This window comes from Glandiceps talaboti, chromosome 23 (assembly GCF_964340395.1).
Source record: "Glandiceps talaboti chromosome 23, keGlaTala1.1, whole genome shotgun sequence".
NCBI classification, from domain to species: Eukaryota; Metazoa; Hemichordata; class Enteropneusta; family Spengelidae; genus Glandiceps; species Glandiceps talaboti.
Window position 1 is genome coordinate 9,639,190 of NC_135571.1, and position 14,750 is coordinate 9,653,939.

The 14,750-nt window shown below is 36.0% G+C and overlaps 1 protein-coding gene across 1 annotated transcript in view; it reads right to left on the reverse strand.

Annotated features, from left to right (window-relative positions):
• Positions 1–1,827: 1,827 nt before the first annotated feature.
• Positions 1,828–14,750, reverse strand: part of LOC144452699 (uncharacterized) — a 22,963-nt gene continuing 10,040 nt past the window's right edge. Inside the window, exons 11-24 of the mRNA XM_078143844.1 lie at positions 14,321–14,566; positions 13,288–13,487; positions 12,617–12,737; positions 11,662–11,853; positions 11,067–11,213; positions 9,846–9,893; positions 8,717–8,993; positions 7,621–7,737; positions 6,714–6,922; positions 5,980–6,099; positions 4,931–5,042; positions 3,819–3,915; positions 2,853–2,952; positions 1,828–1,965 (exon numbers count right to left, since the gene is read on the reverse strand). Of these exons, the coding sequence (XP_077999970.1) occupies positions 1,909–1,965; positions 2,853–2,952; positions 3,819–3,915; positions 4,931–5,042; positions 5,980–6,099; positions 6,714–6,922; positions 7,621–7,737; positions 8,717–8,993; positions 9,846–9,893; positions 11,067–11,213; positions 11,662–11,853; positions 12,617–12,737; positions 13,288–13,487; positions 14,321–14,566 (2,043 nt within the window). The 3' untranslated portion in view covers positions 1,828–1,908. The remainder of the gene's footprint in view (positions 1,966–2,852; positions 2,953–3,818; positions 3,916–4,930; positions 5,043–5,979; positions 6,100–6,713; positions 6,923–7,620; positions 7,738–8,716; positions 8,994–9,845; positions 9,894–11,066; positions 11,214–11,661; positions 11,854–12,616; positions 12,738–13,287; positions 13,488–14,320; positions 14,567–14,750) is intronic.

The window sequence follows — 14,750 nt, forward strand, 5'->3', positions numbered from 1 at the left end:
AACAAAACTGCAAGCAAAGAAGGAAGCAGAATATAAATGACTAAGACTAGGTAGATTTTCATTAATGGATTGAGACATTGTTTATTTACTAATAAAGTATCATTTGAATTCAATTACATATCAATGATATGGTGTGTCTACTTTAATTAGGTCTAACAATAAAATTGTGTGGTTCCGATTATGCTCAAGTTTAGAATAGGTGGGGTAGGTTAATTTTATTTTTTTCATGTGTGAGTGTCTATTAGTTCAGGTAATTATGTTTTCCATTGTTTCCAAATAGTCTCTGTGGTATTGTTATTGGTTTCTTCTCATCAGATGTACAGCCATTACATATTGGAAGAACAGTTTTATATTGTCTTTTTAAATTGATGTCAGTTTCCCCATCCACTCTATCTTGTGAGACTTCTCAATTTTTGTGATTGTAATATTCTTTTTCTTTAGTACATAAAAACAAGTTTAGGGTCGGTGTGAAAAACTAGGTGGGGGTCGGGGGTAACTGGAACCAAACAATTTATTTTAGGCCTTACATATATTTGACAATTTTGAACTTCAGGTAGAGGAATTAGAGGGTAACTACAAATATAAATGTTGTTAACTTTAGGAATGATTTCACATCAGTGAGCTGAGAGCTAGTACTTGTGACTGCAACTAAAAAAACGTAACTGTGAAACTCTTCATTCCAACAAAATTCTATGACAAATAGGAAATGAATAAGTAAATAAAGTATCACTTTACTCTATTACTTACTTACAATATATTTCAAGCTAACTTATTTGAATAGTTTATTAACTATTTTGTTAACTATACAAACAAAAGCTGGTGATATATAAAGATTAATTCTGGTAACCACCAGAGCTAGTTTGAATCAAACAGAAACTACAATTTGTGGGAATTAATATTAACTGTGAAGGGAAAGAAACATCCATAAGCTTTACTGTAACAGAGAATTGTATATTCTTGGTGGAAACAATTTTGGATATTTGAATGTGCAATATCTGTGAAAACAAGTATGTAAAAATAATAATATACTTGTAAGAGGTTTCCAGGCTATAAACTAGAATACAATTTATGATTCATGATTATTATTATTTTGTTTATATCTGACCATATTGCAAACCAGTCATGATCATAATACTCTACTTGATGATACACTACACAGTTTGTTCATCTGTCAATCATATTAATGTAATTTAATTATCACAAAGGTTCTTTAAAGGCTTAGTTCAGATTAGGATAATGGGTTTGTCTGATGGCAGGACTCTAAAATACAAAAAAATAATCCATGTTATCTTTAAGGCTCCACTGAAATATGGCAGCAAAGCGAAAATTTGGAATTATTGAAACTTGGCCTTTAACCAGCAGACTAAGTTCGAATCAAGACAACTGTAACTAGACTATCTGCACCAGATTATTGTTGTATATAGGTCATAATAATTGAGCCTGATCGATACCCTATGAGTTAATCTGTTATTTATCAAGATATTGACATAAAGAATACCAGCTAGTACATATCTATAAACACTTGTATATTGTGTGTAGCATGCAATAGAATGAAGTGAATGTCTTTTTATCTCTAGTTATAATAGGTGGTTATGGATTGACGATGTCTGTTTGTCTGTCTGCCTGTCTGCCTGCCTCCCTGACTGTCTGTCTGTCTGTCTGTCTGTCTGCCTGTCTGTCTGTCTGCTTGCTGGTCTGTCTGTCTGTCTGTCTGCCTGCTTGATTGCCTGCCTGACTGACTGACTGTCTGTCTGTCTGCCTGCCTGCCAGCTTGTCTGTCTGTCTGCCAGCCTGTCATGCTTGCTTGCCTGCTTGCCTGCCTGCCTGCCTGCCTGCCTGTCTCTCTGTGTAAAATTGTATTTTAGGAAATGGGTTACTGGCTTACTGCTGTTCTTCTGAATGTATCATCTACAGGTCATTGATATCACCATAGAGATCACTGTCATACTGACTGAGGTCCATTACCTATATAAAACACAAAAGAATATCTCATTCTACTAAAACTGTTGGTTACAAAAGTATCTACATATACAATGTACTTCATCAGCTTAAAGTAGCCAGTATCATCACCTACAAACAACTTGTTCAGAAACAGAACAAAATATCTACCATATTCGCCAACATTTATGAAACATTATTTTTCCTATTTTTCCTTTCATCATCCCGCCTGAAAATACCAATCTCCTAGCTAAGGGCCAGTGCTATGACTTTACAAATACGACGACAAGCAGAGAAATTCACTGGTTTTATGATGTTATGTCCAGAGTAAAATTCTTGTATGTAAAACTGTAACTTTGTATGAACGTGACACAGAAGGTTGGGATGTGATAAACTAGAACAGAATTTCCGTTATATTACAAATATAAATCGACTTTGCTAGGGTAACCCTATTTTCTTTCCTGTATCTCATTACCTGACCGACCAAATTGTCAGTCCCAACATCAGAGTAAAAAAAAAATACTTTTGCCCGCACTTAATATTTTGTTGAACAGCTCCATCCCTGGTATGAATAAGCAAGTGTCTGGACTGTCGATATCATCTACAGTCATGGTGGTGGCAGTGACACTTGTTCACAAACACAGAATTTCTTTCATGACGGAATTCGACATTATTCAAGTAGGGGGCCTCATAACATATGATAATTGGAATGTGTAGAGAAGCTGGGAAAGGGCTTGTGACCAGGAATCCAATAAAAAGAAGACAGAGAGGAGGACAAGGAGAGGTAGAGAAACATGAAGATTTTTTACCTTTTTTGACCAACCCAAAGTTGCTATGAACAAGTATTGAGAAACATAAAAATAAATAGGGTTACCCAGACAGTTCTCTATCGCTATACTTCCCAGCTTACATACCTCCTCACCAGTTGTAATCCTTCTCATTTCAACAACTATATCACTGGAGGTTGGCCGATAGTCTGGCTGCATATTCCAACAACCCAACATCAGTGTATACCTAAAATGAATTGAAAAATGTTAAATTACTAAGAGTATCTCTGTCGACTGATAGTGAAATAACGTTTTGTACAAGCTCTATATTCGAGAGATAGTCTTTATTTTAAAATTTTACTATTAATCTGAATAAGTAATGCCTATACACATTATGTTTAGCATAACTACACACACACACACACACACACACACACACACACACACACACACACACACACACATATATATATATATACATGTGCGCATGTGTACAAACACACATGCACAGACACACAGACAAAGTTTTTCATTGCATTTGAGGAAGTGGAATGTCAGTAATACTAATAGATAAGTATACATACACACTGTCAATTAATTTCAGATTTTCCATCCGTACCTGAATTTATTCAGTGTCTACTTTTTACAAACACAAATAGTAGAGGATGGTTATCCTTTCAAAACCAAATTTAATTACATGCTATTCCCCAATATTTTTCATTGTTCAGCCAAGGAAAATACGAGTGACATAGAGGGGCCTTTTTCACCACTCATAGTGACAACCCTTAGGTCACAATTATATTCCCGAGAATAACATAATTATACCAGCACCAGTAATATCAAAAGAAAACTCAGGGAAAGTATTAAACGGCAATTTTAAACATTTTGACCCATTATTTTGAACACAGCAGTGACGTATAGACATGCATTGTCGTGATGACGTGCGTTGTTGTGATGTAGAATGACTAGAGTATATTTCCATATTTTTTGTTGAACCTGGCCCCTGAATGGTATAATTGATGTTGATTTTAATTGGTAGTAAATATTCAAGAACTTTATGATTGGGGTGATAGTGTAGAAGACAGAATTGATTATCTGTTGACATTCACTCACAGTTCATCAGTGCAATGAGGTGGTTTCTCCATACGTTCTCCACTTTTAATTTGACCAGACACTTCTTTGTTTGACATTCCAGGATAAGGCGTTGCTCCTGAAATACATAGACAGATATTATTAACTTGATAAACGGGTTAAAATGTTCCAACTTGGCCTTACTCTCAATCCCAAGAGAGATGTTTTCAGCAACGTTTCAATGAGATTGGCACATCTTTACCCAAGTTGTTCACGAACACTGCCTACAGGTGTAACATGTACATGTCATAATCTGGCTGAGAAGAGATGTGTGTACATTCATTTGATAGAGGCATTATTACTAGAAATATACAATGTTAGGAATTATTTTCATCTTGATCAATCTGATTAAAATATGATGTTGTGAAAGCAGCTAGATGTCCTTTTCACCACTATTCCCCCATTTTGTGTCGTTTGCTTTGTTCCGAGTGATTGCCACCATCCCACATCTGACCCTGTGTATTAGACAATCCTGCTTGAATCTCAAGGATCTTGCGCTTGCGAGAATGTGAGCCAATCAGGATGAGTGTAACGCTAGCCGCTGCGTACACTGGAGAAAATGAAAAAAAACAAGCAATCAAACTAGCCTTACACAACACGTGCAGGTCGGCATGTATGGAGACTCTCTGAATGATTTTGAAATAAGCATGCTGATTGGTTCTAGAAGCCAGTCGCAAGATCCTGAAGATTCAAACAGGATTGTCTATTAAACTGGGTCAGATGGGGTAAATAAAGACATCTAGCCACTTTCCCAACATCAGATTTTAATCAGATTGTATCTTGACAAAACCACACGCTGCTGCCCATTGGCAGTTGATCAAACGTTGATCATTTGCCAAAATGCCTCGCCCACGGTTCACAGAAGCCTCACCGTTCTACTCGGCCATATTTGCCATGAGTTATATCTCTACATGTAGTCTAAAGAGGTCGCACAATTCAGGTTTGTAAACATTCTGAGTCTGGCTCCACTAGGCATAAAGAATTGCAAAGATAAATCAGCTTTGCCTAAATTCTCCTTAAGGGAATCATTCTTGAGGAGTTTCTCAGGACCATCTATGTAAAAAGTATTACATCATAAGTTCTTATTTTCTTACCCAGCGTTACGATCTCCCATAAGACGATGCCGTACGTCCATATATCAGATTGGAACGAAAATTCACTTTCTGCCAATGATTCTGGTGCCATCCAACGAATTGGAAGACGTCCCTAATAACAGAATGACATTTCCAAAAACATATGTCAAACAGCTAATTTAAACACAAGACACACAAGATATATTTATAAAATGTGATTTTACTCACTAGACAGGCACAATTTTATTGCAGGAATTTGACTAAAGAGCATTTTCATCAGTCATCTTTTGAAACTTCCCTCAATAACAATCATGCTTGCAAACTGACCAATTTTGTAAAATTAAAAAGTAAATATATGTTATATGTCATAGTCTTCCGGCGAACACCTTCTGTTTTAAAGTATTTGCTTTAAATGCATATTCTCAATTCTTTCAAAGTCTCCTGTTAGGCCACAAAAAAAAATTGTTTCTGGTCAGGACAGTATATCTAAAATGGTGTGATAACACAATTTTTTTATTCTCAATAAACCTGTCACTCAATCTACTATATTTATGGCAGTTACTGTTCTTTTTATTTAGTACTTTACAGCAAGTGTGTATGTGGGACAGATGCCATTTGCTTGTTGCTCTGCAGTTGGCTCTAGCTCTGGAGTTGTCTTCACTTAAGTAGGGAGGGTTATTTGTATGTTTGTCAATGGATCTGCAAACTGCATGGGCTGGACAAACACAAAAAGAAGACCGACGCGAGAGTATTTTATAAGTGATGCGCGTGCTGACCAGAAACAATTTTTTTTTTTTTTTTGGGGGGGGGGGGGGGGGGGGGGGCTTATGGTTTTTGAACTACAATGGTTCAATAGTATAGACTTCATTATATCTTCCCATGACAAAAGCAATTTGCATAGTTGTTACCATCAATATGTTGACGAGAAAATGAAAATAGCAGTATATGCAAATTATGTTCTCACTGTAGGGTTGTCCTTGGCGATGTCAATGAATGAATGAATGAATGAATGAATGAATGAATGAATGGATAACTGAATGAATAAAATATCGAACACTACTTTTTCTTACCGAAGGTTTGTCCTTCACAGTTTGTCCAGTGGTAGTTATAGCATGAGAAAATGACGCTATCTTGCACACCTTTCCATCACCAACAAAGATATTTCTAGCTCCAAGTTTGCGATGTATGATCTGTTACATTTCACAGAGATTTCAAAATAAAATCTTTTATACGCCAAGTAAAGCAAAGTCCAATGAGTTATTCTATATATAAGAACTCTCTGAAGAATATAGATTAAAATTTCATGGGTAAGAAATATGATGCAAATGTTTTACATATAAAGCACTAGATTAGGTATTAAAAAGTATGAATATTCGAGCAAGTGAGTATATACACATTAAATTATGTAATTGGAAATAAATGAATTGATTTAGTCATAAGTCATGGTGATTTTCATTGAGGGTTGGGGGTGGGGGAATGGTTGTGGGGGTGGAGTCGAATTTTCATAAAATGGAAAGGTCCTGACTTCACCATTGCTCCCACTCACTGTAGAAGTCTGGGAGCCAAAGTACAAAACATGGCTCAATGTAAGAGTTACTATATATACAATCGAGGCATAATAATTTGTTGCCATCATATTTGGTTAGAGTAACAGCTAGGCTATCAGAAAACCGATGTTGCACATCTGGATTTTCTTAAGCAAACTCATAAGTCAGTTCCATGGTAACGGGGACATTATAAACTGGCATTACCAACTTTATTGACTGATAGACAGCAGACTAGATTTTTTAAGCAGAACAGTTACCTTAAGATCGGATAGGTGTTCCAGTCCATAGGCAATTTGTATTGCAAACTGCATCAGCTGATCAGAGGAGACAGTGTTCTTAGAGTCAAACATATCATCATAACTGTAAATGTCATCTTCCTCTGTCTGCTTGTCAGTACGATGACTCTTACGTAACACGTCACTAAGGTTACCGTATGTTGCAAACTCCATAATGATGCTAGGTTTAGCTTTTGAAAAATGAAATTTAATGAATAAAATTAAATCAATATAGTCAAAATCTAATAGTTATGTATGTATGTATGTATGTATGTATGTATGTATGTATGTATGTATGTATGCATGTATGTATGTATGTATGTATGTATGTATGTATGTATGTATGTATGTATGTATGGCTGGCTGGCTGGCTGTATGTACATGTATGTATGTATGTATGTATGTATGTATGTATGTATGTATGCATGTATGTATGTATGTATGTATGTATGTATGTATGTATGTATGTATGTATGTGTGTATGTGTGTGTGTATGTATGTATGTATATGTATGTATGTATGTGTGTATATGTGTGTGTATGTGTGTATGTATGTATGTATGTATGTATGTATGTATGTATGTATGTATGTATGTGTGTGTGTGTGTATGTATGTATGTATGTATGTATGTATGTATGTATGTGTGTATATGTGTGTGTATGTGTCTATGTATGTATGTATGTATGTATGTATGTATGTATGTATGTATATGTATATGTATGTATGTGTGTGTGTGTATGTGTGTGTGTATGTATGTATGTATGTATGTATGTATGTATGTATGTATGTGTGTGTGTATGTATGTGTGTGTATGTATGTATGTGTGTGTGTGTGTGTGTGTGTGTGTGTGTGTGTGTGTGTGTGTGTGTGTAGATATAAGTATACATACGGGATCCACTTTGTGTAATACATCCCAATAGTCTGATAACATTCTCATGTGGACTGATTTTCAACATTATCTCTAATTCATTCAAAAGATGATCACGTTGGGTCTTGTTTGTGTAATCTATAAAATAAAATGATGAATAATATCAAATTTTAAATATGAATACCTAGAAGTGAAATAGAAAAAGTAGACGAGAACATGAAAAAATGCAGAGTTGGTGGTGTGTTAGTCTTGTAACTAGATGTGTGGGTGGTCACTTTCTAAGATCTGTCTCTCTCCCCATCGTATAGTCAAATGGCTTTCTTTAGCACAACATTCCAATCTTACCACCACCACCACCACCACCACCACCACCACCAACAACAACAGCAGTAGATTGTATTGGAGAGTTTATATAATGTAAAGGTCATGAGGTTATCACATTCTTACATGACTTACTTTCAAATGGAAGTTGAGTGTGTAGTAACCTGAAGGAAGTAACCAATCACAACTGCCTGTCAGTGTGTGATGGATGGCTACTGACATGTGCTATTCACCCTTTCCCCAGCAGGAGATTTAACTAGATTTTCAGTAGATTATGTTCATTTGACTATACGTGGAGAGAGATCAATGCAAATGACCACACGTATAGTTACTAGACTAAGTTGTGTGTAAGTTAGTAAGTGACCAAATGAAGATAATAACATTACTTTATACCTAGAATCAATTTTTTTACATTCAATGGGAGTACGAAAAAATTGTGTGGTTTCGATCACGCTCAGTTTTAGAATATGGTGGGTAGGTAGACTTTTTTAAGAAAATTTTTTCATGTGGGCATGTCTAGTTCAGGTAGTGTTTTATGTTCTTTTCCATATGGTCTCTGTGTTATCAGATTTTTCCAATCAGATGTACAGCCATTACAGATTGGAAGAAGAGTTTTATATTGTCTGTTGATGTCAGTTAATTCCACATTCACTATTTCTCTCGAGACTTTTTCGAGAATTTTCACGATTTTATTTTTTTTCTCTCAAATATGTAAAAAGAAAAAAAGGTTTAGGGTCAGCAGTGAAAAACTATGTGTGGACAGGTAAGGCCTAAGTTTAAAACTAATGTAACATACCTTTCAGTGCTTTGACCACAACAAGAGAGTTTCCAACTTTACCAGCTATATTTGTTGCTTTCGCTTTGTTGATTCCTGGTTTTACAAGTTCTTTCAGTACCAACTTCTGTGAAGAAAATTCCATTTCTGCACGTGCTGTACCATCTTGTGTTGCTTCGGAACAGATACTTGTATTCAATACTTTTGGTGGCTGTGGAGGTGGTTTGTTGTAATTGAAGTTGTCATTTCTTCCCATCTCAGCATTATTTTCTCTCATTGCAAATACATTTTCATTACCCTATAGTTACAAAATATAAATAAATAGTCTTTATATATTATTTCAGTTTCTCCAATGTTAACAACATGTCATACACGCACGCGCGCATGCATGCATACATACATACATACATACATGCATGCATGCATACATACATACATACATACATACATATGTATCAGTACTAACGTAGTGTGTTGCATTACATGCCAGAAAAATGTTTTTTTTTGTATACAGATTCGACTGTACGTCGTCTTGGTGATCGTTTCGTGTAACATCTCCGTCTTACCAGACAAAAGAATCATAACTATCATAGTGTATCAGATATGTCTATTTCAGGAATTTGTAAGGTTTCTGGCGATGAGGATCGATTGAGGTTGAAGGAGGAGGAAATCATTTTCCGTCTCGGAACGCAGGAACCCCATGGACTTATAATAGATCATTCCCTAATATCTAATTATAACGCTTATTCTATCTTTCAGGCTTGTTCTGTAGGGTTCTTTTTGGTGTGTGTGATTTTAAAAATCTTTTTGAGCTTTTTAACCGTTGATAAATTCTCGCGAGGTAGTCGTTCTCTTCCATAACATTTAGATATATAAGTCGGGTGGTTACCTGATATATGTCGTGCCTTGATATCCTTGATAAAGAATTTTGATTCGAAACGTCGGGTTGTATTTATTTATTTGGACTGTAATACTTGTTCCATATGCATTTTTTTCTACATACATGTACGTACCGGCGCATGCACACACACACGCACACAGGTACACATGCGCATACATACATACATACATACATACATACATACATACATACATACATACATACATACGATATAAAGATAGACATTTCACCAGAATATGACATATCTACCTTTGTCCTGGCTTGTGATGACGTTCCAGTTTTTCCTCGGCACTGCAGCTATAAATAACAATAAATATTAGTCAATCAATAAGTCATGACAAGGAATGAAATAGAACACAGCAATTTAAAAACCGATATTATCCAACACATGATGATAAACTTAGTGTATTATTTTTGTCTGAATATTAAAAGTTAAATTTGAATATATAAGCTTATTAAGCTCATCTGAAAAAGGGTTATAATTTTTTTCCATATTTCATATAACATGGACATTCAGACTAGACATCCAGACAGACATATAGTGACTGGGATAAGGGATTGAGAGACAGAAGGGGTGGGGAGGGTCGGACGAGATAACTACAGGTGGGTTTGAGAGAAACAGGCAGATACACAGAGTTATAGATGTGTTGAGGACAGACATGGAGACTTGGGCCACTAAAATTCTTAGTGGTCTCAGATAGCGAGAACAAGTTAGAAGAGGGTCAGTGATAAAAAGAAGAGTTAGCGAGAACAAGGTCAATGATAGTGAGATAGAAAGGAAAGAGTAAGAATTACGATATAGAGAAAGAAAATTGAGCTAGGATATAGAGAGAGAAAAGGGTTATAACTAGAGTATAGACAGGACAGAGTTAGACCTAGTATATAGAGATCAGAGTTAGAACTAGTATATAGAGAGGGCAGAGTTAGAACTAGGATATAGAGAGGACGGAGTTAGAACTATGATGTAGAGAGGACAGATCGAGTTAGAACAAACTAGGACAGAGATAGAAACAGATTATAGAGAACAAGGACAGACATAAAGAGAATGGAGTTAAAGGGTACAATGGTAGAGTAGTGTTCTCCCCAGGATATATTGCAAGGATGGTGGTTAATTTGCATATTGTTTTGCATATAAATAACATGGTAATTTGCATATTGTTTTGCATAGTGATCCGCATATGAATTATACATATCTTCAACACTGGAACAAAGTCTGCCATGTTTAGTTTAACACATACACACATGTACATTGGGTATCAGCCATTTATCTCCATATGAAAGTATTTTTATGATTTTGTCATTCAAAGATTACTAAAGCTCAAGGATGGTAGAACACTTTTGAAGCATGTTAGAAAGCAGCCAAATATGGCGGCCTAGATGGCAAGGATGGTGTTTGCACCGTGCTTTCTCTATAGTGGGGAGAACACTAGTAGAGATAAAAGAGGACGAGGGAAGTTTTAACATTCTTACATGAGGCAACTTTCCTTTCCTTGAGAGGTAAAACAGTAGACCAAGAACTCCCAGTACTATCAACAGAATAACAACAACGGACACCCCAGCTGCAACACCACTATTTCCCTTACTTGGTGCACCATAACTAGGGGCAGTTAGTGACATCTGCAAAAAGATAATCCAGTGTCATTATTTGGTAGTCAATCCTTTCCAAGGTACACTTCATATTGTTTTCTCCATAGACAATAGAGAGCTCTATTGTCTATGTTTTCTCTAGACAAATGTCACAAATTCATAAAAAAGAGAACATTTCGTGTGGACTACACTTGATACACCACAGTAATTACAGCCCATTTGAAGTTACCATTCATTGGGTCTGTAACCATGCAGAAACAACTAAGGAAGCTTAAGGTAGCAAGTCGCATACACGTGGATGCCAATGTTTTGACATCAGTATTAAATAATTGTTGCCTGCATGGTGGCACATTTAAACAAAATGCTGCAAGAAACTGTAGTAATTTAATCTTGCTATCATAACGTGTAGCATGTGCAGTTTGTCATATATTTTATCACTGAACGGTAACTTGAAACGAGCTGTATATATACTGATTACCTCAATAGTGTCCATTGTCGTCAACATAGCATTGTTCACAACTGTAACACGTGCTATACATTGTACTTTGCCTTTGGGAAAATTCTTCAGGTTAGTCGTGTCAATGGGTACCACAAAATCAAGGTAGAAACAGATTTTGGCATATGTTAAACAGGTACACGTCGAACCTGTACATTGTCTTCTAGACTGTCTCTGAAAAAGAATATTGGAAAGAGTTTATTAGCCTTAGGGTGACCTTATTTTTTTATGTTTCTCAGTGCTTTTTCATTGCAACTATGGGTCAGTTGGTCGGTCGACTATTTAAAAAAAGAAAGAAAAAAAGGGAAAAATCATCTTCATGTTCCTCTGCCTCTTCTGTTCCTAATCTACATCTTTTTATTGAATTCCTGGTAACAAGCCTTTTCCCAGCTTCTCTGCCTAATTGTCATGTTTTCAACCCCCCCCCCCCCTTGAATAACTTCCGTCATAAATAAAATGCTCTGTTCGTGAACAAGTGTTGTCATCGCCACCATGACTGTAGATGACATCGACAGTCTAGACACTTGCTTATTCTTACCAGAGAGAATTGTTAAGGACAGGTGTAAATAAAAATATATTTGTTTTATTTTGATGTCGGGACTGAATTTTTGGGTCGATCTGGTAATTAGAAACAGAAAAAGAATGAGGGCTATGATTATGTACAGTCATGGTAGTTGTAGCATTAAGCTACTTTTCATTACTTTCATTGCGTGTCCTATATACTAACCAAAATTTTTTTGTGGTTTTACCCAAGGATGCATTGTGGCACAATGGCTACACATGCACGTTTTACATACTATGCACATTCTCCACACAGAGGGCGCTTAATCTACAATATCATCGTGAGGCAGCTGGTCAGAATTGAATCTACCCTGCGTGAACCTATGGGCTTTGCCTAGTTTTGATATTACATTAATAATATGTAAAACTATCTTACATTTGGTGATGTTTCATCCATTTTTCCTTCCCCATACTTCACTTTTGTGTCTTTTTTGTCATATAACTCCCATCTAATTTCAAGAATACCACTTTCATCATCGTGTGCTTTCACTAGTATCCTGTCATTCATCAGGACATTGACCGGAAAGGAAGGAAAGACCAAAACAAGTAAGAAATTATTAAATTATCAATATAAAAATGACAACCAGTCAGCTTAACAAACAGCAAGATAAACATCAAGGATTTGTTCTCCCATGATTTTAGAAAAATACGCCCAACATTAAACATGGACCAACTTTCTAAATTTTCAAAAGACTTTTGCTGTTGAGAATTATAAGCTGTATTTTTAGCAATCATTATTTTGAAAACGTTTTAACTCATTGCATGTACATCGAATCGAAAATTATGTATCCAGTGTTAACTTTGTCTCAATGATACTAGTATTACATTATTTCACTGTCCACCCGAGTGTCGTTAACTGGAATGTTCATAAATTATGGCTTATGATATTCAAGGAAACGAAACAAAACGAAACGACACGAAACGAAACGAAACGAAACGAAACAACTGTGTACATACAAGGGTTGAAAAAGTACTTGGTGCTACAGAGGTCAAAGTTCAGCACTATAAAGAGGCCAAGTTTAATAGGGATGTAAAGAGTCGCTTTACCCAGAGCCTGCAGCTACTCCTCTTTCGACTGTGTTGTTTTTATTAACACTAACAATTTTCATGTCTGTTAGAGCTGGTGGTGTTCTATCTATGTAGAATGACATCTCATCTTCCTTAGTGTTTCCAATGACATCATATGCTTTCAGCCACACTGTGATGTAGTCATTGTTGCTGCCAGTTATTGATATCACATGATTAGTCTACAGTGAGATAAAATTAAATATGACAATCAAGAAGATGTACAAGGCAAAGTAAACCAGAATATTACCATATGCTTATATATAACTAACTGAAAGTGTTGGTGTGTTGGAGTTGAACATGGGTTTACCTAGCCTAACCCTAATCTGAAACACAACCATGCAGCCATCCTTGAATACTGTATACCAAATACTAAATGGTTGACATTCTTATTTTAGAAATAGTGCACATGGAGCACATATGTGGAAATATGGAGGGGGGGGGGGTACGGGAGGGGTATCCCTCAAATTACATGGTTGTGGAGGAGTTATTTCATTCAACCAAAATGACATACACTTTGTTGTTCTCCAAAGTGACCCCCCCCCCCACTTCAAGTGGTGTTCTCCAAAGTGACCCCATACTTCAAGTGTTTTTTTTTCGAAATGCCTCTCCCCCAACGAAAAACATCCACCTGTCAGTTCAATGACAAAAGTGATTATTTGTTGTCTGCCTAATCGTAAGGCTGCCATGCCATGGCTAGTCAGAGACAAGAAAGAAAGAAAGAAAGAAAGAAAGATAGATAGATAGATAGATAGATAGATAGATAGATAGATAGATAGATAGATAGATAGATAGATAGATAGATAGATAGATAGATAGATAGATAGATAGATAGATAGATGGACAGAAAGATAGACATGTAGATGGATAGATAGATAGATAGATAGATAGATAGATAGACAGACAGACAGACAGACAGACAGACAGACAGACAGACAGACAGACAGACAGACAGACAGACAGACAGACAGACAGATAGATAGATAGATAAATAAATAGATACATGATGTCATACCTCAACACCTTCAACTTCTACCCAATTCTCTGCCATAGTCCTACCGGAGCTAGACTCAGCAAAGTCAATTTCAAATTTGATAACACCATCGGCGTTTGGTATAGGTTCCCTGGAACGAGATGATGGTGGTTGACCTGATATTTCATCATACTGTCCAAGTGGTGGGTCCATTTCATCTATTCCATTTAATAGATTATCATCTCGATAGAAGGCATTGTAAAAATGACCTCTCCAGGATACAGTAATCTACAAAAGTATAGGTTTTGTCAAATCTATAAGCTCTCAAATGTATTATAATATAATTATGTGATTGTTTGTAAGTAGGACAGGTATAAATATTCTAAAGAAAGACACATAACTGCACATTAATTTAACAAAGAATGCTATCATATGTTGCATTTCATTCATTAGTAATGAATGTTCACCGTTC